Source organism: Psittacula echo, assembly GCF_963264785.1.
Source record: "Psittacula echo genome assembly, chromosome: 6".
Taxonomy (NCBI): Eukaryota; Metazoa; Chordata; class Aves; order Psittaciformes; family Psittacidae; genus Psittacula; species Psittacula echo.
In genome coordinates, this window is record NC_137743.1 from 25,511,852 (window position 1) to 25,539,785 (window position 27,934).

General features: G+C 39.0%; 1 protein-coding gene across 1 annotated transcript; it reads left to right on the forward strand.

Annotated features, from left to right (window-relative positions):
• Positions 1-6,163: 6,163 nt before the first annotated feature.
• Positions 6,164-27,751, forward strand: CYP27C1 (cytochrome P450 family 27 subfamily C member 1; the record flags this gene model as incomplete). The annotated part of the gene is made up of 9 exons (XM_080622176.1): positions 6,164-6,502; positions 11,269-11,459; positions 13,142-13,341; positions 15,901-16,110; positions 17,824-17,987; positions 22,545-22,711; positions 23,496-23,574; positions 24,560-24,763; positions 27,635-27,751. 9 exons carry the CDS (start codon positions 6,164-6,166, stop codon positions 27,749-27,751), a joined length of 1,671 nt encoding a protein of 556 aa, XP_080478302.1.
• Between the last annotated feature and the right edge of the window lie 183 nt (positions 27,752-27,934).

Sequence of the window (27,934 nt, forward strand, 5' to 3'; positions counted from 1 at the left end):
GCATGGTTCTTCCTATTGAGTTTTTTGCCTCACAAACTGGGACCAGCCATGACAGTGCTTGAGTGGTTTATATGGAAGAGATCAATGTGCAGTATTCTGGTGCCAGCTTCCTCTCCTCAGTTTTACAGCATTATTTACTTCTACTAGTTTGGACCAGCTCTTATGGCAACAGTAGAAAAACTGTACTTCAATGTAACAGGAGGTGTCTGTGACAGTGGGATAGCTGAGCAAGTCAGCCAGTGTCCCTCTGCGTAATTCTAATGACATGCTGTATGAATTGCTTTGGAACTTTTCTCCACTCTTAATCAACTTGGAAAAAACAAAAGAGCAAACAAAACCAACCTACTAAATGTGGAAATGGCTTAATACTGATTTTTGTAACTGCAGTGCAAGTAGTAGCTGGATTTAGGACACTGCTCTAGTTCTGGCACAGTAAATCTTGGCTATGCTGTCTTCTTACTTGTCTTACTTGTCTTATCTTACTCTTCTAAGTAATGAGTCTGTGTGGGATGCAGTACTTCCAGCATCAAGTAAAGGATAATAGTTTTACAAGGGAAGAATGACTCCATGCTTCAGTAATAGTGTGTTGGTATTCAAATTTTAGATGTAATTACTTTGATATGATTACTGCAGTAATTACTGCCTGCTGTTATTCCAGACTGTAGCTGCAAGTGTCAGACTGGTTTGTATTTACTCACTACAAAACAGTTCCAGCTTTGCATAGTACTGGAATATGGTCTGTCCTGCTTTCCAGAGCGGGGTCAGTTGCTGAGAAATGCTGCTGATTCCTGGAGTATTTGTTGTACAAGCTCCTCACTACTCCTACCATCCAGTGCTTCTCACCCAGCGGTCACAATAGACTGCTCCAGAATTCATCTGTAATCACAGCCCTTTAGGACACTAAATTGTCCTGACCAGTCTCAAAACTCAGCACTGTATTTTGTCAGGTGGATGTCTTTATTTGAAGCAGTACTGTAGACTGCAGTTGTAATGCTGCACCATGACCAGGCAGTTCATGGTGGACTCTCGCTGCTCCATAGCCTGAAGCCAAAGAGTCTGCAACCCAGCTCTATTGGAGTGCAGTCAGGCCCTCACACACTTTTACCATATGCTCTTGTTGGCCAAGGCTTCTCTTGCACAAGTGGATTGCAAGCTCCCTTGCTAACTATACTGTGGAAACAACATGGCTAAGTGCTCCATGCTTGCCTTGAAAATGTGCACATGAAGATGATCTTGCTTTCTGCCCCTGTGCTGCTGTATACGTAACCTTTCCGAGATGCTGCCTATGTTCCTGTATGATGGCACAACACTACAGCAAGCAAGGCGCAATACAGTCTGTGGATCCAGATGACTTGTAAATGGACAGCGGTAGTTAGATAATTGCCCAGAAAGGATTTGTTTGCTCCAAGGCTCTCGCTAAACTGGGTGCAAAATAACAGATTGCTGTGGCCAAAATGTGTTTTACTTGAGCGATGGCAGAGGCCGATGAACTCAGGGTAAGTACACTATTTGTTGGAATTCTGTGGACAGAGGAGGTGTGATCTTCCTGGATGTGATTCAGGTTTCCTTGCTGAAATAAAAGCTTTTACTTTGCTTCTTGACCTCCTCTTTAGTTAGGCTGAATTCCATACTAAGGAAATTTAATCTTTTTGAGGAATTGTCATTTCTTATTAGTTCATTGTTTGTGTTTCTGATAGGCTACAATACTGAAACTTGCATTTATATGTTTTTCATCCTTGTGGGAAACCAGGAAGTGTCTGTTGCTATTATTCACTGAGATGGCTTCCTAGACTAAAAGGGCATAGTGACATTGGGGTGGCAATTTCGGCAGCATTACAGCTCAGCAAAGCACTAAACTATACCCAATTTCTATTTCTTTGGTTCCTTATGCCCGCCTGATAGTCATAATTTTTAGTAGTGCCTTTTTCCTACTGTGTTTAAAAACTTGGGCGTTCAAGGCAATGTGGTACACAAGATGAAGCATAGGGTAAGGGTCTAAAACAGCTACAAAAGTTCTGCAAGTAGAGCTGAATTCTTCCAGCTGTTGCAGTGGATTCATGGAGGTTTTGTTAAGCACCAAATTCATGCACAGTGCTATCAACACCTGGGATTGGTTAGCTTGCTGTGACTTAAATATCTTCTGTTTGTACAATATTAGATTAGGATTTTAATTGTTGTCATATGATAGATGAAACCAAAGATTGAGAGAAGCCGTTTTCATTTTTGTTTTTAAACTGAAGCTGCTTCAGTAGTACATTACCTGTAAGCTCTGTTCTCACCTCATAGCCTCTTCAAATTTGTCCCCTTTTCAGGAAGAAGCATGGGGATTTAGAAAGACTTTAAAATTCCAAAGAAGTACCTTCACAAGTTGCAAATATCTTCTGGAAGATGGGTTTGAGGACAGTCAGGAAAAGCCAAAATTCATGACTAACCATACGGCTTTTTCAGTGAAGAGATGTTTCAAACCACAATGAAAACTGCATGTGTTTCTGACAGCTCAACACTGTTTTCCAGTTTTTCTTCTCTGCAAATGTCCTGAAGACCCAGTCTGTACGGTCTTAGCTGAAGGTGTTACATGGGCAAAGTTAAATTCCTATGAACAAATATCTTTTACTTCCATAAAGTATACTTCTAGATGCATTAGCTAAACCGTTAGGTAAAGCATACAGTACAATATTTATTTATACTGTATATCATAAGAGAATGTTCAAATAATTACAAGCCAGATATAACAAAGACTGTTAAAAAAGTGAGAATAATTCTAAGAAACCAGAATTCCTAGTAGGATGATAATGTACCTATTGACTCTGAATACTGATGTTCCTAAGACAAAGAAAGCTTCAGCTGAACTTTGCTAGAGTTCATGCAAAGAGAAGGGCAAGTTTAAATTGGATTTAGAAATAACTAAGTGAAGGTAACAAAGTACAAATTATATGACCCCACTAGGGGGTCTGGACCAAGAGAACAGTATGACTGTGGATTTGGAGACAAATTATCATCCAAAAATAATATATAATCTAAATTATTGATAGTTTAGTTCATACTGTGATCCCGTTACATACCAGAAGTTAACTAAAATTGAAGGACTTCTGCTGTGGAGAAGCATGTGCTTCAACTTGTTTAAAATAATAAAAGTCCTAACTGACTAGTTACATAAAATGATTTTTCAAACTCAGCAGACTGACAGGCTGGGCCAAATGTCATTGTTTAAATTTAAAGAACTGTGAATGTGTTTTCAAGCCAGTCTTAAGATCTCTGATAAATATGTGTGCTAGAAGATTGTAGAAGTAGGTGAAAATATTTATCTTCCAAGCCACAGAAATATGTTCTGGTTGGCTAGTGCTGATGGCATAGCTTCTCCCTTCTTTACAGTTTGATGGTTTTATGTCATTGAAAGGAGGTTTTATATCATGGCTGCTACTACACTCACTGTTATTACTGGGAATTCTGTGGCAATACTACTAGACTTATGATCACAGAATTCTTTAATGTAACAGATTTGAGAGGAAAATGAGATCAGGCAGTGCTGACCCTTAGAGCAGTTTCTTTGTTACATCGTAAACCTTTCACTATGTAAACCCCTCTGCTGCTCTTTCAAATGTTTGTTGGGTTTATTTGGCTCTTCCTTCCTTTTTTCCGAGTCTACTGTAGGAAAATGTTATTTCAGCTTCATCTATCATTAATTATAAATTTTGGGGTTTACTCATAACGTTGACTGTTTAATGTGCTGCAGTTTACAAGTTTGACCTCCAACTCGGATTCTGCAGAAGTACAGATGCTAAGTGTGTCTGTTATAGTTGTGATAAACTTCATTATTTTCTGTCTGACATGAGTTTTCTTAACAATAGATGCACACATCTGTAGTCTGTTGTCATACTCCTGGTAGTCATCTTTCCCAGATGAAATAATTCCTCAACTTCCTCCTTACATAATTTTAAAAAGCTTGTAATTTTTTCTGTTGCTGTTCTCTGGATCCTTTCAAGTACGGTGAAGCCCATTTTAAAGACATTATTTTAGCTTAAACCAATATGAACTTTGTAGATTTTAAGACAGTTTACCATCTGCCTTTTGTTCCTTTAATATTTACTGCTGTATCTACAAAGACTGATGCACATGTCTAACTTCAGGGATAGATTTTTTTCTGTGGTTATCGGTGGTAAAATTAAGCATGTACATGAATCTTGATTGAGTTGTGGTCTCAAAATATAAATGTAGAAAAATAAACAGAGGGAGAACAAAGGCAGATAACTTTGAAACTCGCTAAACTTACTTTTCCAGCTGCTTATTCATAACTGAGTTCTGGAAATGGGGATCTTCCTTGAGACTTTTGTCTGTCCTGAAGTTTTTTACATGAGCTTCTGATTCAGATAAAACTGAAGTGGCTCTTCCACATAATTTCTGAAACTAATCAACATTTTACAGATTATCACTAACACCTTCAGAATCATGCAGAAATACATATGAAGACCACACAAACGGTTTTGAAACTGCGCAAACCAAACTGATATACAGATTGGAGCTCAAGTTCTCTGTGTGTGATTATAGAATCATAGAATAGTTAGGGTTGCAAAGGACCTTAAGATCATCTAGTTTCAACCCCCCTGCCATATGCAGGGACACCTCACATTAAACCATGTCACACAAGGCTCTGTCCAAACTGGCCTTGAACACCACCAGAGATGGAGCATTCACAGCTTCCTTGGGCAACCCATACCAGTGCCTCACCATCTTACAGTAAAGAACTTCTTCCTTATATCCAATCTAAACTTCCCCTGTTTAAGTTTTAACCCATTACCCCTTGTCCTATCACTACAGTCCCTGATGAATAGTCCATTCCCAGCATCCCTATAGGCCCCCTTCAGGTACTGGAAGGCTGCTATGAGGTCTCCACACAGCCTTCTCCAGGCTGAACAGCCCGAACTTTCTCAGCCTCTCTTCATACAGGAGGTGCTTCAGCCCCTGATCATCCTCGTGGCCCTCCTCTGCACTTGTTCGAACAGTTCCATGTCCTTTTTATGTTGAGGACACCAGAACTGCACACAATACTCCAAGTGAGGTCTCACAAGAGCAGAGTAGAAGGGCAGGATCACCTCCCTTGACCTGCTGGTCACATTCCTTTTGATGCAGCCCAGGATACGGTTGCTTTCTGGGCTGTGAGTGCACACTGAAGCCGGCTCATGTCCTTTTTTTCATCAACCAGCACCCACAAGTCCTTCTCTGCAGGGCTGCTCTGAATCTCTTCTCTGCCCAACCTGTAGCTGTGCCTGGGATTGCTCCAACCCAGGTGTAGGACCTTGCACTTGGCATGGTTAAACTTCATAAGGTTGGCATCAGCCCACCTCACAAGCTTGTTGAGGTCCCTCTGGATGGCATCCCTTCCCTCCGGCGTATCAACCGAACCACACAGCTTGGTGTCATCGGCAAACTTGCTGAGAGTGCACTCAATCCCACTGTCCATGTCACTGACAAAGATGTTGAACAAAACATCTGTAGAGCTGAACTGAGGCAAAACTGGAGTGGAACACTTCGCAGTTACAGGGCACTGGTTATTTTCTACAAAAGTTGATGCAAGCTGCTTATGGAGTATATCCTGTCCAGAAGTTAAATCATTCTGCAATGCATATAACATCTCTGGATCTTGTAATTTACAGGAACTGTTTGTAAAGTTACTGTTTAAAACCACTGCTACTTGTGTGTCAATGCTGAAATGTTTTCTATGTATGTTACAGGATGATGAATGGTATTAAGGAAATACAGGATTTTCCAACATATGGAAATGAATTAGTGCCACTTAAAAAATAGCCCTAAACTCACCTTTTTACTGAAGGAGACAGATAGGGTAAATCCTTATGTGGGCTTTTTGCCAAACCAATGGTGGAAAGAGAAGAAACCTTAACTTTGGCTGCGTGTTTAACGGGTAAATTTATCTGATTTGAATTATACGAAATAATAGGTTAGTTCTATTCAAGTCTCATCCCAGACCCACCCCCCTTTTCCAGCCCTAGGGGAGGGAGCGTTAAATAATGGTCTTTGTAAACTGATGCCCATGCAGTAAGAGTTTGGAGAAGTGCTGCTTGTACAAGTTAACGCGGGCAGCGAAGAAGGAGCAACCAAATTAAAAGCAGCCGCAGGAGCAAAGTGGACCTTTCTGAAATTAAAAGACATGTCTTTCTTCACGAGAGTTCTGGCCATGAAATGCAAGCAGACGCTTGAATCTGAGGGAACTTACTTCTACCATGCGCTTTTTGCCAGCAGGTTTCACCAGCTGCCCAAACTTTCCAGCAGCCAGTCCCTGGAGGTGCAGAATAACTCCCCAGCGGCGGCAGAGAACAAAGGCGAGGCGACGGTGGGGGGCTCGGGGCGTGCAGGGGAACTGCTGGAGCCCGCCCCGCGCCGGCTTGGCAGGGTGAAGAGCCTGCACGAAATGCCCGGACCCAATACCCTCTACAATCTCTACGAGTTCTTCTGGAAGGACGGCTTCGGCCGCATCCATGAAATCCAGGTACAGCTTACTCGGCTTTTAAATGTTTTAGTCACCCCTGGATTACTTAAACTTTTCCTTTTCTCCCCTCACAAAACGTTGTTTAGACACCGGGTTAGCAGCACCACGGCTATTCATCGCCGCGTTCCCGCTGTTAGCCAGGAGCCGCGATCCAGAGGATCCCCCCAAATTCAATCTCCCTATCCCGTAGCACTAGTAGGGTTTAGCGTTTTTGTTTCGGTGAGGAGCCTGTGAGCTCGTTCTGCGTGCTCGTTCTATGCGCCGTGCCGGCATCCCGTTCCCGGGACCCACGTCCCCCGTGCGCGGAGCGCCTGAGCTCTTCCTTTTGATCTTTATGCCTATTTTGAACTCTTAGGAGGTGTCTTAAGACTAAAAAGGGGAAAAAAGTCAATGCATCTTTTTGAACTGGGTGGTTTCACAGACTTGCAGAGGGCTTACTTTTTGCGGGCAGAGCTGGGGAACATGGGCTTTCCTCGGACGGCAGCACCCGCCCCGAAGGTGAGGCAGTGCCGGGCCGTTTCCACCCGGGACCGCCTCAGGCGTGCTGAGGCGCCGCCGCCCGGGCAGTGTGTGGGGGACTCCCGCCGCGTTCAGCTCGGCCCCTCTGCTCTGGGTAAGAGACCATTTTGTTTCTCCAGCCCTCGCTTCTGCCCCAGCCTCCCCTTACATAAATACACTTCGCATATATAGGTCCCCGGAGGGGGCGGTATTTGTGCCTGGCCGTGCTGCTGTCAGCGCTGCCCGGCGCACGGCTGCCGCCCGCTCCCCTCAGCGGGAGGCAGGCGGGCGGTTTGAAACCTCCCCCTGTGTGTGTGGGGGGGGGGGGAGGGGGGCGGGCGCACGGCGGTGGCGGCCCACGCTGCCCGCGCCCCCCCTCCCCCGGCAGCCCCATTGGCTCGCGGTGATGGGGAGGGGAGGGCGGGAAGAGGGGCCCAATGGCGGGGTGAGGGGAGGGCGGCGAGCGACTCCTGTCACCTGGACCATGGGCGGCTTTGGAGTAGGCCGGGGGGGGGAGTGTGTGGGGACGGTGAAGAAAATGTGAACGAGGGTGGGGGTCGAGAACTGTCCACAGTGGTTTGGGCACTGCCACCTCTGTGGTGGTGCGCGGGCCGCGGCTTGTAGTGTACCCCTCCTCAGTCGCAGCCGGCGAATGGAGAAGTACGGTTATCCGTGCCTGGGGCAGCAGGAGCTGGTGAACCAGTATACTTCCTCTTTACAGCGTTTGCTGGATGCTGGGATGGGTAACTGTCTTACTGCAAGGCTGACTATATCAAAAGATGATTTTTTGGTTGCCTGGCCGAACACGTGGGTTTCATTCCTAAACAGTCACAGTGCATCTCCTGGGGCCCTTTCCCCCTGAAATCCAAGCAATTCTGAAGTGAGCACGTGTGTTTGAGGGAGAAAAGCAGCGTTTCTTATCCTTTTGCAGTTGTGGATCCATAAAGTTTTCCACTGGCAGTACAGATCTCTTGGGAATACCTCAAACGCAGCATTAGTTATTTTGCTTTTCTTAGTGACCTTTCTCAGGTTGCTGGGAAGAGATTCACAGACAAGCCTAAGAGGTTCACTGCCTGAAAATCACTGAAATGAAAAAAGAGAGTGTGAAGTGAAAACAGAAAAGGGAAACCAAAGGGAACAGGACAGGACTTTAAATGGTTTGACGGTCAAAACTCAATGGATCAAAAATCAAAACTCAAAGGACCTAAAACACCAGAAAGAGGCAGGGGGAGGAAAAAAAAAAAAAAAAGTACTTGGTTCTGCCTGTCTGTTGCATTTACTATTTAGAGCTATGAAAACAAGTGTTAGGCTCCTCAGTGCATGCTGTGTTTGATGAAAGCTAAACAAGATTGCCAGTGATGAATTGCTCCACTTAATTGCTTGCTAACCTAGGGACATGCAGATGAAACTTCATGATAGCTAAAGCTTTCTGTTAATTTATGTTTCTTTTTTTCTCTACTTCAGTGGTGGTATACAGAATTTAAGAGGCACTCAGCAGTCATAACTCGAAAACAAACAAACCAAACTCCCCCAACTACTGTTGCATTCAATTTCGTTCACTGTCAGAACAGTGAAAATAGTTCAAAATAATAAAAGGAATGTAAGACAAACTACATAGTATATGCTTTTCACTACCACTAGCTGATATGAGTATTTTCTTCTTTCATGAATATTATTCATAGAAAGGAAGTCAGGAGGAGGGATAAGGAGGAGTTTTAATATGGTACTGATTTTTATTCTGTTTTGAGTCTCAAAAAAAAAAAATCACTTTACAAGTCATGGGTGCCCTGTTTGCGTACATGCTGGATGCAAATAGGCATTATCCGGATTAATAACAGTCTGTTAAACTTAACAATACAGTGAACATCAGGAATGAATTAATCTAAACCCCTTTGGTAACCAGCACAGCTACTTAAACAACGTCCTTTGGTGCACACAAATATTTGTATGCTATATGCAGAAGGGGTGGGGAAGCTGAGCCCTTTTTCACAAAGGAGGTTCTGTTCTCAGTAACATGATTCCAGTTACTCCTGGCCAAAGCAGTAATGCCTACAGCAATTATGACAAAGGGAAAGTATTTTTAATTTGATGGGGTTATATCCCTTTTGTATCATCAGTGCTACGCAAGTATAAAGAAAGGTGAGGGAGGAAGGTTTGGATGCTGGCAGTTTGAATTTATGATGTGCAAAAATGCCTAGTGTGAGAGTGGTATGTGAGACATTAAAGTGTAATATTTTTAAGTTTTGGAACAAGGGGAAGAAAACCTATGTTGTGATAGAACATATGGAAGAGAAATTCCTGGCAGTTTTTTAAACATGAAATTGATGCACTGAATATCATTCTGTTTTAAAAGCAAGAGATGCCCAAATATCTTGTCCTTGCCTTTTTCTGTTTAAAAATTAGTATTGCATTTATTTGATTGTATGGCTTGACCCTTGATTTGTTTTCTGTTAAAGTTCATCCTCACATATAAATCTCACTGTTAGCGGAAAAACCAAGCTGTTCTCTAAATAGCAAAATTTGTTGAACCTGTTTTTTTGTGACTAGTGACCTGCATCCCTCTCACTCCACTGCCTCTTCCTTGCAGCACCCATCTCCCAACTCATTCTTTTCTCCAAAGACTCATGCTCTCATTTCTCCTCAGGTTCAGTTTCAGTATCTCTGAAGATAATTCGGGATTTGGATGTGCTTGTTCATATATTGGCATGCTTGTCTGCTATGTGGTGTTTGGTTAGCAGCCAATCAAGCAGAAATGATAACAGTTGAGTTCCTATTGTAGCATTTGCCTTATGAAGGTGACTAATACATGTGTCTCATTTGAATCCAGGTGCTGATTTTTGAAAATGGTAAGAATATAGTTGTAGGGGACCTTTAACTCTGTTAAACTCGACTGAAATTGGCCATTGTGCTCCAAAAGTAGTAAAGAGGAGACTGATAGAGGCCACAATTGCACAACTCTTGTTTTATTTGGAAAATGGGCAGAAAGAGTTAACATTTTATATAAGCACTTGGTACCATATGCTGAACAGTGATTAATGTATCTTGAACTTATTGTTGGCAATTAAAAAATTCATCTCTGTAACCAAGACTGATTAAAAAAATATTTCTTGTAAGTTAATCAGGGGTCAACACTAAACTTCCACTAGTGTAGTTGTATGAAACATCTTTGATACAACTGATTTATACAATATTTATTTACATTTATTTATTTATTTACAATCTGATTGATACAACATTTGATTTATAATCAGTGTAACTCTGCAAGGTAATGTGTCAAAGTGAAGCTTTGGTTGGTTTACCTTGTTTTGCTACTTTAAGCTGAACTAAAGGTGTTAAAATTTAAAGCTTTCTTAAATTCAGATTCCTGAGAATAGCTCTTTAGCAACTCCTTTTCAGTTTTGGGGGGTTTTGCCTCTAAAATATTTATGTACCTCTACTCCAAGTGAACTCCTGAGAGTTTGGTGTTTCATTTCATTACCATATCAGAACGAAATTTATTTGAAATAGTAAGATTTAATGGTATAGTCATAGCACAAATCTTACTGGAAAACTTTTTTTTTTTTTTTTAATACATGATGTTTTCTAATCCTTAATTGCCTGTTGCTTGCCTCCAGCTTGAATCGTGCAACTTGTGGATCAGCCACTAAATAAACCTCACTGCTGGAATAAGACCTTAACTTTTCTTTCCTTTTGCAGAATTAATGTATGTCTTCCTAAGAAAATTGCTGATGACACTGTCCCAAAATGCAGTTCTTCACTAGGCTGCTGTGCTATCATAGTCCTCAGTTAGGTGTGAGAAACTTATAAGTAGTTATTTGTAAAGAACAAATTGGTAGACCAAGTATTTACAAAGGATGTTAACGGTAATTATTATATTTTTGTATTCTACTGTTCATTTCACCCTATTTGCCTCCACATTTTTCATTTTCTCAGACATTCTTTCTAACCTGTTTGATCTGAAGGGATGTGTTTTTAGGTGCCCCAAGTCCTTTCATCTTCTTGGTATTTGGTTTCACTCACACTCGGTGCCTTACAGCTTTGGGTCTTTTCAGTCAGAGGTGTGACCTCTCTGTTTTCCTTGTGAATATTCCACAGTAATGCTTAGATGCTTTCTGCTGACATTCCAAACCATTCCTTGACTGGAAGCCTCGTGATCAAGTTCTAGATGTCATAGATTGATTGACTGTATGACAAATTGTCAGTTTTCCTTTTGTGATATTTTTCCTTAGTAATACTTTACTTCTGTTTCTCTGTTGGTGATATTGTAGCAAAAACACACTCAGCAGTATGGAAAGATCTTCAAGTCTCACTTTGGTCCCCAGTTTGTTGTATCCATTGCAGATCGAGATATGGTTGCTCAAGTCCTCCGAGCAGAAGGTAGAGCACCACAAAGAGCTAACATGGAATCCTGGCAGGAGTACAGAGACTTGCGAGGGAGAGCCACTGGTCTTATATCTGCGTAAGTGTTGCTACTCCTTCATTTTCTTTGTTTTCTTGTTAAAGTTTGATGATTTTCTGAAGGACTCTTCAGGTCATCTGGGAATTCAGGCTTTTCTGTGTGGGGAAATTTGTGTGTCTAGAGGAGGGAAGAAGGTAAGAACTGATAGTGAATTGTCTGTTCTGCTGTAAATTTTCAAAGGGACGGTAATGATGGGTAGTTTGAATGTCGAGTAAGCTACCTTGCACAAAAGCATTCTTGAGGAATGTATATCAGCTAGAGCTGTCTGAGCTGACTCACTTGTTTGGAGTATTGCAGAACAGAGCTTATGAACTTTGGAACATCAATGTGCAAATGGGGTTTTATTGCTTCTGGACTGTTGCATCCAGTTGTCAGTGTGCTCTGTGGACTTGTTGGCTCAGGTTGGCTTTAGCTTTATTGTTCATTGAAGTGCCCCCTCAGTAGACCAATGCAGAGGAGTCACTGCATGGTAAATTCACACTATAGTGCATCCCCATGCAGATATTTTTCAACATGGCTGATTCTAGAACTTTTCTGTCTGTAAAGCTTACATAAACTGGCAGTGCGTGTGGGTGTGGTTAGTTGCCACTGCGAACTACTCACCATCCCCACTGATTTAGGATGTTTGTTTAGAGGGAAACTAATTTCCGGAGTCATGGACAGTCTGTTTCTTTACTGGTAGGAAAAGGCATTATGTGTTGCGCTGCAGACTCAAATCTTTAGTGCAGTTCAGAGTCAAACTAATAGTTTCTTTATATTTTGTTAGATGAGATCTTAAATCAAGAGAGTCAGAAAATATCTGCCAAAGAGATTATTTTGCTGGTCAGTAAGTACCTTGCAGTAGCATTGCTCCAGGTGAATTAAAAAAAAAAAAAAGGAGGGGGGGAATACATGGCAATTTAAAATAAATGCATAAAAGGCAATTGCCTATCTTCATAAGGAATAGAAAGGTATCTCTGGAACCGCTGTTCCCAAATATTCTGCTTGTACAAAGCATGCAGATGCTGCAATTCAGATTTTTAGTCTTCAGCACAAAGATTTCAATACATAGCTCAGCTAAAGGAGAATCTAGCTGTAAATTGTTTCATTATAGCTATATATATATAGGGTCTGCTATTCTATTACTTTGTAGGTTTAGAATTAGGGTATCTGAAACCCTAATCAGAAATGGAATTTATGGTACTGGATCAGATCCTTGATTTGTCAAATCTGAATGTGTTACCTGTCTGAGAATTAAATGCCAGTTCTAGGTAAAAACAATTTTTTGGTTTGTTTGGAACATTTTAAATAAACATTTTAAATAAATGTTTGAATAATTCACATGTTTATTTAAAGTAATTTTAATAAGCAAATTTTGCTAATTTCTTGTGTTAGCTACTACTAAAATACTGATACAGAGGCACTTGTCAAATTCAAAATACTGAGTGGACAACTTCTGTCACTGAAACCAGAGATTGACTTATACCTGTACATACATGTTGCAACACTGAAATTTAATGAGGATATTCAATAAATATATTGTAAATCTATAGCAGCATAATACCAAGTACACATGATCATAATTTTCACCACTTGCTTTCGTTTGACATGAAAAATTATAAATGGTTTCATTGAGAAGCTCTCACCCAGCTGATGATTGTTATAGAAAATTGTGTATCGACATTATTAATAATCTCTTCTAGGGAGGGGGAACAATGGCTAAAAATGAGAAGTGTACTGAGGCAGAAAATTCTGAAACCCAAAGATGTGGCTGTTTACTCTGAGGGAGTCAATGAAGTAATTGCAGACTTAATTAAAAGAATCCACACCCTCAGAAGTCAAGAGGACGATGGGCAAACAGTGACCAATGTTAACAACCTTTTCTTCAAGTATTCAATGGAAGGTAAGCCCAGGCTGTATAACATCTGTAAAGAAAGTGGACGTAAAGCAGTGTGCTTATGGTTAGGCATTTTTAGCAAATGACTAGTGCCCCTTTGTGATTAATCTGAAAAGAAAAGCTTGATATTCTGCTTTCAGATGTCTTCCTACTTAGTACAGCAGTTACCAGTAGAATTCCTTTGTAGACTCCAAAGAGATGATACCTTGTAGTAAGGGTTAATTCCTGTGGAAACGCTGGCATATATGTAAAATGCGCAATCAAGGTCCTGAGCAGTTTCAGTACTCTGTATTTCTGTATTAATTTCTCAAGAATAAGGGTGCTAACTTTCTAATTGTGTGACTTCAAAGACATGTTAATTTAACACCATACTAGCCAAATTCCAGGTGGAGAATCACTGTGTGATGGATCTAAATTCTTTTTATAGCTTAATGTGGGAAAAGATACTGCTTTCGAATGCTTACACATGCCAAGCGTAGGGTTGTTATGCTTGCTTTAAAAGCATCTGCCACTAGCTACCATTAGTGAGGGAATGCTAAATGGAACTCCAGCCTGAGCTATTATGGCATTTCCTGTGTTCTTACAGAAATCTTAATGGTGATTCTATGTCATGCATTCCTTTAACTGACTGCGTAGAACCTGATCTCATTACACATAGCGCCTTTTAAAAACATAGGTACCCTGCTGACAGGCAGCTGAATGATGTGAGCTTTGTAAGAACTTCCAAATTGCTCATCTATGAAGATGCTGTGTCAAATTGGTGTCTGCCTTTTGGTTGAAGTAACCTGAGTCTGTTCTACATTAATAATCTCTCAAAATGGCATTAAACTAAGATTTACCAACCTTATGGAATTTTAAACTCTTGAGCTTACAGATTCACTTTAACGGATGGGTTGGTTTAAATTCTTTGCATTCTTTTAGCTTTTCATTTATAACTTGTGCCTGGCACGCACTTGTTTCCTATATGAATTGTAGTCTTAATTAGCTTACACCGTCAAATGTTCAGGGAACCAATGTGTAAGATTTTTTTGAGAGGACTGTGTAAAGAATAGAAGAATGCGTAAGAGCTAGCAGTTGCCAAAAGAGGCACAAGAGAAATAAAAGGCATAGAAAAATAATCTTCCCAGGGAGGAAAATTAGAGAAAAAAAGAGTGTGTTGAAAACAGCCAGATTTTAAAATTATTTTTGTCTCTAAAGAAGAAATACAAAGCAAAGAAGAGGGAAAAAGGAAATTTTCTTAAAATATCTACATGTATATATACTTGAGAATTTATGGAGAGTTTGATGGAGGGGAAGAACAAAGTAAATCATCATTATCTATTGTACTCTGTTTTTAAAAGAAAAACAGAGAAAAAAGAGACTAGAGTGTTAATAGACCATTTATTCTAATTATCTAGTTATTAAATATTTCCTGAAAAGATGTGGACAAACTGCTAATGAATTTAAAAGCACAACATTTATTTAAAACATTTGATTTGATGCAAATGGCTTTGAGAAATTATCTAAATGCCTTTTTAAATTTCCTGATTTCCCTACTGGATTTGATAAAAATCATTAAATAAGATTATTTTGGTAAAAGGAATGCTTTTTATACCATACTATGTGGTCTTTTCATTAACAAACTGGGTAATGTCATCTAGATTTTGCAAGTTGAGAGGAAAAGTTGCTAGAAACCCATTTCAGGAGGTAATTAATAAATGGTGCTGTCAAACTGAAAGAAACATTTTGGCTTACTCCAGTAGGGCAGTTCCTGGCTGAGTTCTGTCTAGTATTTAATAATTTGGGTATGTTTATAAAACTGACCTGAGAGATTGCAGGGACACTCATGGACAGGTAAGAATTAATAAAGGGAAGAGATGGTCCAGAGTTGGGAAGAAGAATAATAATTTACAGAAAATATATATGAGTACTGTTCATTGGTGGGGGAAAATGGTATTTCTAGTAGGGATCACTGCAATATTGCAGAAGAAAAATATCTGAGGAAATTATAGCATGTCAGGAAGAAGAAATGCGTCAACACTGTCACTTGCAACAGTGTCACATGCTTGCTGATTTTCAGGGTTACATGGAATATATTGTGTGCAGTAAAATCACTGTCTAGAGTGCAAGCTCTTTATCTGTTTGTGCCTACTCATTATTCATTTACTGCCAGCTTATGACAAACAAAGGCATAGCCACTGCTAGAAACTTGAGGTGTCACCACAGTTATCAGAAATGCCTTTGGAGTTGAGTGTCCTTGTGTGTTCAGAGACCAACACATCAGGCTCAGGATTTGTGGCGCAATGCAAAACACAGCAAACATGCTGGAGGGCTGCTCTGCTTCTGGTGGAATTCCTGGCTGTCTTCTCAGTTTGAGCATTACTGATGCAGCAATCAGTGTCTCACTACAATGTTTAGCTGGTACTTTTTACTGTTTTAAATTTCATTTTATTTGCTCCCAACTGCAGTAATAATAACTAAATATTTTTGGAAGGTAGTTCCATTATGTTAGCATTTTAATTTCTTAAATTATTAATATGTATCTATGCGTATGTATAGCAAAATTCTTTGATTTCATATGTGCAGGTGTGGCAACTATTCTGTATGAATGCCGGTTGGGCTGCCTGGAAAACCACGTCCCGCAGCAGACTGTTGAATATATTGAGGCTCTGGAGTTGATGTTTAGTATGTTTAAGACCACTATGTATGCAGGTGCTATTCCCAAATGGCTTCGTCCACTTATTCCAAAACCCTGGAGGGAGTTCTGCAGATCCTGGGATGGACTCTTCAAATTTAGTAAGATTTAGTAGTAGAAAAGTTCGGCTGTATTTCTGCAGGTTCTGTGCATTTGGACAGGACTTGCTGAATTTCTTTTCTAAAATTCTAGGAAGAGATTGTGACAGAAGTAAGTTTCACATTAAACACAGACTGGCCAGAGGAACCATTTAAAAAACATACTCTATTGAAAAGAAAATTTACTGGTACACTTTAAATATTCCCTATTTTATACTGCTTTTTCTTTGCTTGTCTTCATCTGTTCCAGCACCCAGGCCTTACTCCAGGTTTGAGTTCTTTGCCAAGACTTTATCTTAAGCCACTCAAATTTTAATGAGGGTAGTTTTGTTGACTTCAGCAAATTTTCAGTCAGGCACTCTGACAAATAATCACCACTAAAATTAACTAGAAAGTTAAAAAATTAGACTTTAGCAGTTAATTATACTCTTTGTGAAGATTATGTATCTACCATACAAGCATGTAAGTTGACGTAGAAGTATATTGCTGTACTACAGTATGTTTTTTTTTGTAAATAAAGCATTCCAGGCTACTTTATGAATCAGCTTTCATGTAAGAAGAAGGACTTGTCTTTGCAATTTTTTTTTTTTTTTTAATATTTTGGACCTTCTTTCTCTCTCTAATGTTAGAAAGCTGCATGCATTTTTAATGTTATTTTATTAGCACTATTTGTCTAATTAGGTCTGTTTACACCTTCTTGAGGTCAGATTCTTTAGTTTCTTAACCTTTAGTACACCTAGTATGCTTTTTTTTAATATGTATTGATCTGTACCTGTAGTAGGCATTAGGGAACCCACTTAATGCTGATTTAAGTGTGTTTTCTGTGAACTGTGTATATTTTTACACTGCCACTTTTACATTATTTCCCACAATAATGTACTCCTGTTCCCTCTTATGGGTTAAAAATAACAGCAGACTTCAGCTTTGTCCTAACAGTGGCTGAAAAACTGTTCTTGAAGAATTTGTTCCATTTGAAATTTATAATGCTGTTTCTTTGTTGAATCCTTTTCTGAGAAAGGAATCAAATGGTGAAAATCACTATGTGATATGTATTTGTGTAGGCTTCACAAAGGAACGTGTTAATTCTAGTTCCTTCTTTGTAAGTTCATTCTGTGAGGCATTAAGTTTCTGAGGGTTTTTCCTCTTTTTAAAGCCCTTGTTTCACTGAAGGTGCTGTTTGTAATCATTAAGTATAAATGGGACTGTGGGTGAACTTGTTCAAAGTGTCATTCACTGATGTTTTTTCAGTTTTTGTTATTACTTGATGCTCCTCATCTTCAGTGTGATTCAGTTCTGTGGCTTCAACCTTCTGGTTGCAGCTAACATCTTGTAGCAGCTTCTGTGTGCTGAGTTACAGCATGCTCTGCAGAGTTCACCACTTCTAGCAGGGTCATCAGAAAACAAGCCAGGTGGGCAGAAAGACTTGACCTTGAACTTCCTTCATTCCCAGTCAGAAGCTATAGTCTCCTGTGTCCTTTCTTTGCACTCAGCATTCTCTTGCTGTGAGCTACTTAGGTTCCTGTTAGCTCAGTCTTTCCTTACCATAAGTACCCACTGACCTCCACCACTACTCTGTTATCTTTTCCTTGAGAAAATAGATTAATTTATTTTATTTTTATATGTAGTGTAACATTAGGGAGAAATGTCATTACAATCTGCAACCAGCAGAAAAATAAAAATGGAAGCTTAATTATTTATTTTTTTTTAATACCAAAGGTCAGATCCATGTTGACAACAAATTGAAAGCTATTCAGTCTCAGCTGGATCGAGGAGAAGAAGTGAATGGTGGGCTACTTACATACCTTCTAGTGAGTAAGGAACTTACTTTGGAAGAGATCTATGCCAATATGACTGAAATGCTTCTGGCAGGAGTGGACACAGTAAGCTTGTTACCATTTTTCTTGTGCACAGTTGTTTTCAAATCAGTACCATTTGCAGCAATCTTCAGGGGGGTTATGTTTTTTATAAGAACATAAATTCTGACACATTTAAGTCATGACATCTTTAAAGTGATAGAAAATACATCACTTTGTAATCTCTCTGCTGGAATGAAATTGGTGTTCTCTTCTAGCTAGGAACCCATCCCTTTGGGTTCTGCAGTTTATTAAACAGATAAAATAGCAATTGTCTTTACATTGGGCTTGAATTTCATACATTTTCTTGTACTAGTTTGAATATTGGGTTGGTATTTGTGCTTCTTTAGGTAGACCACAACAAAAAAGGCTGCTGAAAGTTGGTGTGAAAAAAATTGATCAGTAAACTCATAGGTAGAATTTGGTAAAGGATTTTCTTGTGTGGCTTATTAAATCGACTGAGGCACATATTATGGATTGGCTCCTGGGTTCTATTGAAGTTTTTTAGGAGGTGGGTGTTATACAAGCACTAATGTGGATAAGGCATAAGTTTACCCATGCTTGTGTTGCCAACACACAGTCACTCTGAGGCAAAGAGCTGTGGTAACGGGGCTCAGTATTAATGAGGCCAGTGTATGGAATATGTTAACACCTAGTGAAGCATTCTATGTGGTCATCTTTCCTCATTCTTCTGATTTGTCATCTGGAGTATTTGAAGAAACATTAAAGTCATGTATGTATCTTCCCTTCCTCTCATTCCTGTCATCAGTGTAGCTTGGTGTTGACTGCAGCATGACAATCAGAAGAATGAGAAAGGATAAAAATGAGTTATTGTGTTGTCTACACAATGTACACAAAGTTATTCAGAATATCAGTGAACACTTATTGTAAATAATTGTAACCAAACAAATTTTTAAAGTATATGAATTTGATAAAGAAAGTGCTATGTAGGACTGTTTAATAATCTTACAGTAGAAAAGATTAAAATTAGTTAAAAAGTAAAGTGGCTTTAAAGTAAAAAACCTCTCTGGATAACTGAAATCAGATTTTTTTTGATTTAAGAAAGTTTGTAAAAAAAAGTGGTACTTCTGAATTCCAACGTAAGGAGCATATGTAAAACTTATTTATGTGTCGAAGATTGTTTCATTGGTTAAATATCCCAAAGGGCTTATGAGTTTGGAGAGCTTTTTGATGTTTGGTTCTCATGTAAAGCACAGTTATTCATCCCATTTATTTTCTAATATTTCAGACCATTAATTTTCCATTCTTAGTGTGACAAAGCTTTCATTAAACTAAGAGGAAAAGGTTCAAGTTCATGCCAACAACTTTCCCTTTCCATTTGACTCAGCTTTCTCAGCCAGCAGCATACTTTTTTTTTCTCTGTGAGAGAATGGTACTTCTGATTTCCTCATTTTCAAGTGCAAGATTGAAACTGAGGGAATCTTTTCCCCTACCACTGTCACTTCAGTTCTCATTTTATCATAGAAACTGAAAGAAGTTTAGAGGGTTATAAAAGCTTTCAACAAAATTGTAAGGCAGGTTTTAGCTACAAAGCCTTTTGGCTGTCCCTGGAACAGTGCTAATTTTTAAGAGGTTATGAAGGAGCTGGGAACCTGGGAAGAAACAGTGTTTGTATCAAGATTTCTGTATACAGCTGGCACAACTGCCAGCTCCTCTGAGCTCTGAGAGGAATAGAACAGAGTTGCATTTTAGCAAGGGACACTCAATATTCCAAGAAGAAAAAAAGAAATGTTCTGAGAACGATACTTCTAGCATTTGTTTGAAGACAAGACATGATGAATTTGAATTCTAAATTTTTCTTAGATATAAGCCCAAAATAGGACATTTCAGGAAGTTGGGGGTTTTACCCATACATTGTTTATAACCTGATGCTTTGTTGTACTAATGAGTGATAAGCTGAAAATAAAGCTGTTTCACTTTCTACATAGGAAACTTTTTGTCTCTCTTCATTATACAAGTTGAAAAAAATACACTTAAAAATAATTCCAAAAAGTTAAGGTAGATGTTACAATTTTTCTGTCTTAAATGCAGCAAAAGCATGGAGCAGATCCTCCTGGAAACTGTGATAAGGCACATGGAAAATGAGGAGGTGACAGCCAGCATGGCTTTGCTAAAGGCAAATAGCATCTGACAAATTTGGTGGCCTTTTATGATGGGGTTACAGCATTGATGGGTAAGGGAAGAGCAGCTGACATCATCTGTCTGGGCTTGTGCAGAGCATTTAACACTGTCCCGCACAACATCCTGGTTTTTAAATTGGAGAGGCATGGATTTGATGGATAGACCACTCAGTGGATAAGGAATTGGCTTGATGGCTGCACTCAAAGAGTTATGGTCAACAGCTCGATGTCCAAGTGGAGGCCAGTGTTGAATGGTGTTTCTCAGGGGTCAGTATTGGGACCAGCGCTGTTCAACATCTTTGTCAGCAACATCAACATTGGGATTGAGTGTGCCCTCAGCAAGTTTGCTGGTGACACTAAGCTGTGTGGTGCTGTCAACACAGTGAAGCGAAGGAGTGACATCCAGAGAGATCTTGAGAGGGCTGAGAGGTGGGCTGGTGCAAACCTTTTGAAGTTCAACATGGGCAAATGCAAGATCCTGCCACCTGGGTTGGGGCAACCCCAAGCACAAATACAGGCTGAGTGGAGACTGGATTATGAGCAGCCCTGAGATGCTGGTTGATTAGAAGCTCAACATAACCTGGCAAAGAGCACTTGCAGCCCAGAAAGCCAGCTGTATCCTGGGATGCATCAAAGAATCGTGACCAGCAGGCCAAGGGAGGTGTTTCTGCACATCTACTCCACTCTCATGAGATCCTAACTGGAGTACTGCATCCAGTTTTGAGCCCCCAACATAAGAAGGATATGGATCTGTTGGAGCAAGTCCAGAGGAAGGCCACAAAGATGAGGGCTTGAAGCGCCTCTCCGATGAAGACAGGCTGAGAGAACTGGGCTTGTTCAGCCTGAAGAAGAGTAGGCTCCAGGGAGACCTTACAGCAGCCTTTCAGTACTTAAAGGGAGCCTACAGGAAAGCTGGAGAGGGGCTTTTTCCAGCATCATGTAGTAATAGGACGTGGGGAACTGGCTTTAAACTGAAGGAGGGTAGATTTACATTAGATATTAGGAATAAATTCTTCACTCTGAGAGTGGTGAGGCACTGGAACAGATTGCCCAGAGAAGTTATGGATGCCCCATCCCTGGCAGTGTTCAAGGCCAGGGTGGATGGGTCTTTGAGCAACCTGATCTAGTGGAAGGTCTCCCTGCCCATGGCAGGGGGGCTGGAACTGGATGATCTTTAAGGTCCCTTCCAACTCAAACCATTCAATGGTTCTATGAAGTTACTAAGAACAATATAGGTAAGGAACAGAATGACTGCATTGTCACTTTGCCAAATGCCACTTTGTTCCAGTCAGGAACGCTGAAAATACATTTTCATGGTAAATTTTCTGTCTTCAGTAATGGTTGTGAGGGAAACAAGATCGAGTAAAGCTATTTGCTTGACCTTAATGTCTGGGTGCAAGTGACAGTAGAGGCAAAGTGTCCGGAATCTGTCTAGTATTTGAATGGGATAGCTTGAGAAATCCATGTAGCTTAAACAGAGGGGACTCATGGTTAAAAGAATGGTAAATATTGGATCACTGTACTTATTTACATGTTAGTACAGATGGAGTGCATGATCTCAGAATGTGTCCTAAACCACAAATGTGCATTGAAGTGCAACCTTTCCAGCTGAGGTGAAAGAGGATTAGATGATGGGTTCCTTTAAACTTTCTTGTGCTTGGAGTTGAACTGTTTCCTGCCTTGTGTCCCATTTCTTCCTTTGTACAAAATATTTTAAAATTATTTTTCAGACAGTACCTCTCTTTTGGAGCCTTGCTAATTATTCGCATCATTAATAAGGAGGGGAGTGTATTTTAACATTTTGGGGGCCACTTTGAATATATAAGCTCTTCTTCAAGCTTCCTTAAGAAAGCTGTCAATAGGATGCTGAATTTCAGTCAAATGAGAATGTTCATGAGATAGAAAGTGCTAGTTGTGATATAGCACTGCTTACCAAAGGAGAAGGTATAATATTAGTGATAATATCAAATCTGTTGTGTGGAGGCTAATAGGAGATCACCATATGCTTAAAAGGGGTTGGTAATATTCTGAGTAGTATTCTCTTGATTCCTGTGTATCCTCTTGCTTCCTGTGAAACAATTTTGTTGGGAAGAAAGGTGAAACACATATTGAAAACTAACAGTTAACTCAATCCATTTTTGTTTAGAGTGTTCATGTAGTTTTGATTGCATTTGTTTTTTCTGTTACTTTTTATATATCACTAGAAAAATATCAGCATGGATTGTTTTGGTATGTGGGTGATTTTTGAGTGGAAAAAAGATGAAGAAGGGCTCGTGATGTCTGACATCTCATTGAGTCCAGATATGAATCATTGCCAGTTTGTTTTATAACTGTAAATTTATGAAACACATAGTTGAAAACTGGTTGTTTTTCTTGGCTTGAAGTTATTCTTAAACTAGTCTTGTTGAACTTGATGATGGTAGTTATGTGCTTTCTTCCTTAGACTTCTTTTACTTTGTCCTGGGCAACATACATGTTGGCGAAGCACCCCAAGGTTCAGCAATGTGTTCATGAGGAAATAGTCAATAAACTGGGGAAAGACCAAGTTCCTGTTGCTCATGATATCCCAAAATTGCCTTTGATTAGAGCTGTGCTGAAAGAAACCTTGAGGTAAGTAGGTAGCCTACAACTACAATCATTAATTAAAAAAATTAATTCCACGTAGCTGTAGTGGATTTTGAGTCCATACTAACATTTGTATTTGGTCGCTGTTACTGCTGTTTGCTGCTTCTGCTTTTATTTATTGTATAAGTATTGTGTCCAAGGATGCCTAAGCAATGAAATATGATCGATTGTATAATGTTTAATGATTTTAGTGTGATAGAAGTAGTATGACATACATAAGACATGTCTGTTAAGGTAAGTAATTGAAAGCTAGATTTTTGCATTTTAAAGTATCGGTCTCTGTGATGGACTGTAACAGCCTCCTGCCCCACACTGGTGCTTTGCAGTGCCACTACAGTGATTTTAAGCTTCTTGATTTAAATTGAAGGCATATGACTTACTTTTTTAAAGTTTATACCAAACGTTCATAGTGAGGTGAGGGCAGTAAGAGGACTTTAGGGAAGGCATCAACAAGGCTTTTTTAGCTTCCAGTAGTGCTAAAACGTCTCCAGCTTGACAAGTTGATTGCATTTTTTGTACATGTGTAAAGAACATAAATATACAGGCCAAACAGCTCAACTTCGAGTTACTAGTAATAAATTTTCTCCGATATTAATCACATTCTCAGAGATGATTCAAGGCTTTTGAATCTCCAAGGTGTTCTGTACTTTTGAAACCTTTTTGCTGTGAATGCATATTGCATTCATAATGCATATTTGCGAATGCAAACTGGAATCTAAACTTCTAAAGTTGTATTTAGGTATTACTTCTCATAAATATTTGTCTCTAGGTTATACCCAGTATTGCCAGGAAATGGAAGAGTGACGCAAAAAGACTTGATTGTTGGAGGATACTTGATACCTAAAGGGGTAGGTTCTATTGCAGTCCTCTCCAGAGAACACAGTTTATTTTTTGTGTATGAAATGTGATCTTTTACAATATATATCCACTTAATTGATTTCAAAAGATTTCACCAAGTTAGAGCATTAAGAGGAAAATATTTCAATAATAACCATTTATATGACAAAACTGGATTTTATAATTGACTGTGTTGATGCTGGGGTTTTAGGTTTGTCCTCATGACTTGTTTTTAATATTCCTGAGGGTGTAGTCTATTAACTTTTCTGTGCAATGTTACAATTTCATTTAAAAAGCATTAATTTCATTATTCTTGCAGCTTTCTAATTCTTTGCAAGTTAATTCCCTTTGTAGCAAGAGTTTAATTTCCTTTTAAAATTATGAATCTTTTCTTTATACTATTGTCACAGTTTAAATCCAGCAAAGATTGCACAGAGATCATGGTAGAACTATATGGCTCTATTTTAAATGGCAGCATTCCTGTTAGAGCAATGTAGCTTTAAATCAGTTAGGATTCTTAATACAGTTATTTAAATATTATTCCACATACATCCTTCTATTCTCCCCCCCCCACCTCCCCTCCCCAATTAATTTGGAAACATTATCACATCAATTATTGCTGTTCTTTTTCCTGAGGTGGTGTGGTGTTTTTTCCTTCTCATCATCTATTTTTTTCCTTTTCCATTGTCTTGTATCTTCTCCCTTTCTCTCATACTGAGACAATTCCCAGTACTTGTGACTTTTGTTCCCATCTCCTTCCCTACTGCATCTTCTCTAATGTATCCAGCAACATTTTAAACAATTTGAAGATTATTTCATTCAACCAGGTGAGAATGTGATCTGATATTCCAGGTATCCTTTTTTTCTTCTAGAATTACTCAAAGATACTTAATATTTATCACCTCATATTGCAGGAATGGCATTAATTACAAATACTTTTGTATTTTGTTATATATATTGGAGTTAGCTAAGTATAAATATGATTTATTTCCTCAGACGCAGCTGGCACTCTGTCATTATGCTACTTCGTACAGTGAAGAAAATTTCTCAATGGCAAATGAGTTCCGACCTGAGCGCTGGCTGAGGAAAGATAACTTCGACAGAGTAGACAATTTTGGTTCCATCCCCTTTGGTTATGGCATTCGAAGTTGTATAGGAAAAAGAATTGCAGAGTTGGAAATTCATCTTGCACTGATTCAGGTTAGAATTATGTGACAGCATTACAAGAAGAAAAATATATTGGTATGATTCTTTTCTATGTATACCATTTCTGGATATCTTACAGTGCTCAAAACCTTTGGTTTTGAATGTTGTTTAATATACTTATCCTGCAAAGGATGCTTGAAATGTGGTGTGCTAGTTAAACTACATTACAGAATTAAAAATCCTTATAGTACAAAAAAAGGTAAGATTTTTAAGGAAATACATAGATTCAGTATAGAGGGTTTTGTAAGCAAATTTGAAGTCTTTCTTAATGTATACTACAGTTGTCATCTGCTCAGTTTCAGTATTGTAGTTATGGAGAATTCAGTACTTACATAAAGTAGTTTTTATATCCCTGTAATGACCACAGTGTAATGAGAAATAGTAGAATTTTTCTATGTTCTGTGGTTTTCTATACTTTTTTGTTCTTTCTTCTAACCTTATTATCACTTTCGATATACATAATTTATAGTTATATAAGTAGTTAGTGTATACATATATATAGTTTTACATTGCTTCATATCATAAAGAAAGCTTCCCAACAGCTGCTACATTTTTTATCATTTAGAAGACACCATTTAACACAAATACTGAGCTCAGATTGTGCAAAAATTCGGAAACTATTTATAGTTACTTATCTATAGAAATATTTAGATCATTATATGTATTCAAAGCAAAGCTTGATTGAATTTACCTTAGAATTTCCTTAAGTCCTAGGGCAATCTCTGGACAGCTGTTTGTCTTTTGGAACTCAAAGTGAGATAGCTCTCAGGGGGCTGTATAAAACAAACATACTTGCTTCTTTTTCAAAAGGAGTATCGAGGAAGTAATAGTGAGCCTGCTTTTGTTTCCTGGAAAGAAACTGGAACAAAATAGCACAGAACCTTTTTACAAGCATCGAGGTATTTCAGGAAGTATTTTTCATGTTTTATACATTGTTCTCATAACTAAATTAATAAAATTTGTTCCAGATGGAAGTACCTATAAAATGTATGCACAACTGATTAGAAAAAAGAAATAGCTGGAGGCAGCAGCTGCTGAACTGGGAAAGCATTTTATTAAAATTCTGTAAGACTCTGTCCTGCATTTGATTTAGGTTGGTATTTTCATTTAGAGTGGAAATGATGGATTAGAGAATGCTTTTAGTGTTTGCATAGGATACCAAGCTGACATGAACGAAGTTAAAATCAAAGGATGTGAATACAGAATTATGAAAAAATGTAGAAATGTTCCAGAATCAACACAAAATTGTTCACTAAGAAAAGTTGCAAGTTACTGCCTGTAGAAGAAATCAGTTGCATGACTACAAGTTGCTGACCGTCTGGGTAATTAGTACCATAGAAACAGACTTGAGGGAAATAGTAAAAAATCTGTAGGCAATAATTATGCTAATTCTGACAAAGCAGTGTAATTCTTCGGTATATTAACAGTATTAGCAAGCATGTTGTATATCAGAAAGAGGAGTTAAATTACTCAGTCTTAACACTGACAAGTCCTCAGCTAGATAATGATACACAGCTGAACCTGTGTGCTGCATTTTAAGGACAACATAGTCAAATGGGAGGAAGACTGAGAGAATAACAAAGATGAGGGGCTTGAAAAAGAGAAGAATGAGATGAAAATTTGATCAAAGACGTAACACTGAAAGATAGTTATATATAGGAAAATAACACATTTCTCATCATGCTTACTAGAAGGGTAAGAGAAGATTGCTTAGTGTATAGGACAAAGTGATTGAGAGTTAGGAAAAGTTGAGGATGTTATGGTATCTCCTTGAAAGTTTAAAAATAGATAGCAGGTTGTTGTGGTTTAAGCCAGTCGGCAAGTCAGCCACGCAGTTTCTACTCCCCTGCCCCGGCCTCCCGGAGGGATGGGGAGGAGAATCAAAAGAATGCAACTCCCATGGGTTGAGATAAAAACAGTCCAGTAACTAAGGTATAACACAAATCACTACTGCCACCACCAATAAAAATAATGATAAGAGAAATAACAAGGGAAGAGAATACAATACCACTCACCGAAAACGAGCCCAACTGAGCAGAGAGCCAGCCCTTCCGGGTAACTCCCAGTTACATCCCCAGGCATGACGTGCTGTGGTATGGAATACCTCTTTGGCTAGTTTGAGTCAGGTGTCCTGTCCCTCCTTCCTCCTGGCTTCCCCTCCTCCCTGGCGGAGCATGAGACTCACAAAGTCCTTGGTCAGACTAAACATGCTGACCAGCAACTGAAAACATCGGTTTTATCAGTACCGTCCCCAGGCCGAAAGTCAAAAACACAGCACTGCACCAGCTACTAAGAAGGAGAAAAAGTGACTGCTACTGCTGAACCCAGGACACAGGTGTTCTATGCTCAGCCTCAGGATGAATGAGCTAGATCTCTTGAGGTTTCTTGTAGCCCATTATTTCTCTGATTTGCAATTGGTTCTCTCAGTTTTAAGTGTATGGAAGTAGAATTTTAATGTATGGAGAACCTGGATGATTGAATTATAGTGATTCTGATCAGGAGAGGCTCTAATATTTGTCTTCTTGAACTATGATTGTTTTACTTGGTGCACTGGACAGTTGCTGTCTCATGAGGTTTGAAGAGATCTTAGTTTCTTTGATAGCTCAGACTGTTTAATCTAGTTGTGTGGAAATTCTTCAGAAAGGACTGGCTCAGTCCTCCCTCAGTCAGATGAGGAAGATTTTTAACTATAATCTTCACCTTCTAACAACTATTTTTTCTGTGTGGGAATCATAGCACTTAGACTCCACAGAATTGGCAACAGAAATTTGGTTTATGACAGTCTGTTATGTTCTCTTCTCCAAAGTCTAATCTTCGTCTGTAATTCTGCAGCTTTTGTAATATTTGTCCTGTTTATTTTCACAGTTGCTTCAGAATTTTGAGATCAAAATTTCTCCCAAAACTGAACCAGTTCATGCCAAAACTCATGGACTTTTGACTCCTGGAAACTCCATCAATGTGAGATTTTCTGACAGAAAGTGAGACTCCAGTGTTTTGGAAATACTTCTATGATTTTTATGGGAACAGACTTGCATCTTATGGATGTTTAATCATGCTTGTTCTATGGTTTGTAGGTATTTGGCAACATGGTCAAGTATTATTTTCTGCCTTAGTACTAGCAGTACATAAGAGAAATTACTTCTTCTGTAATAATTACACATATGA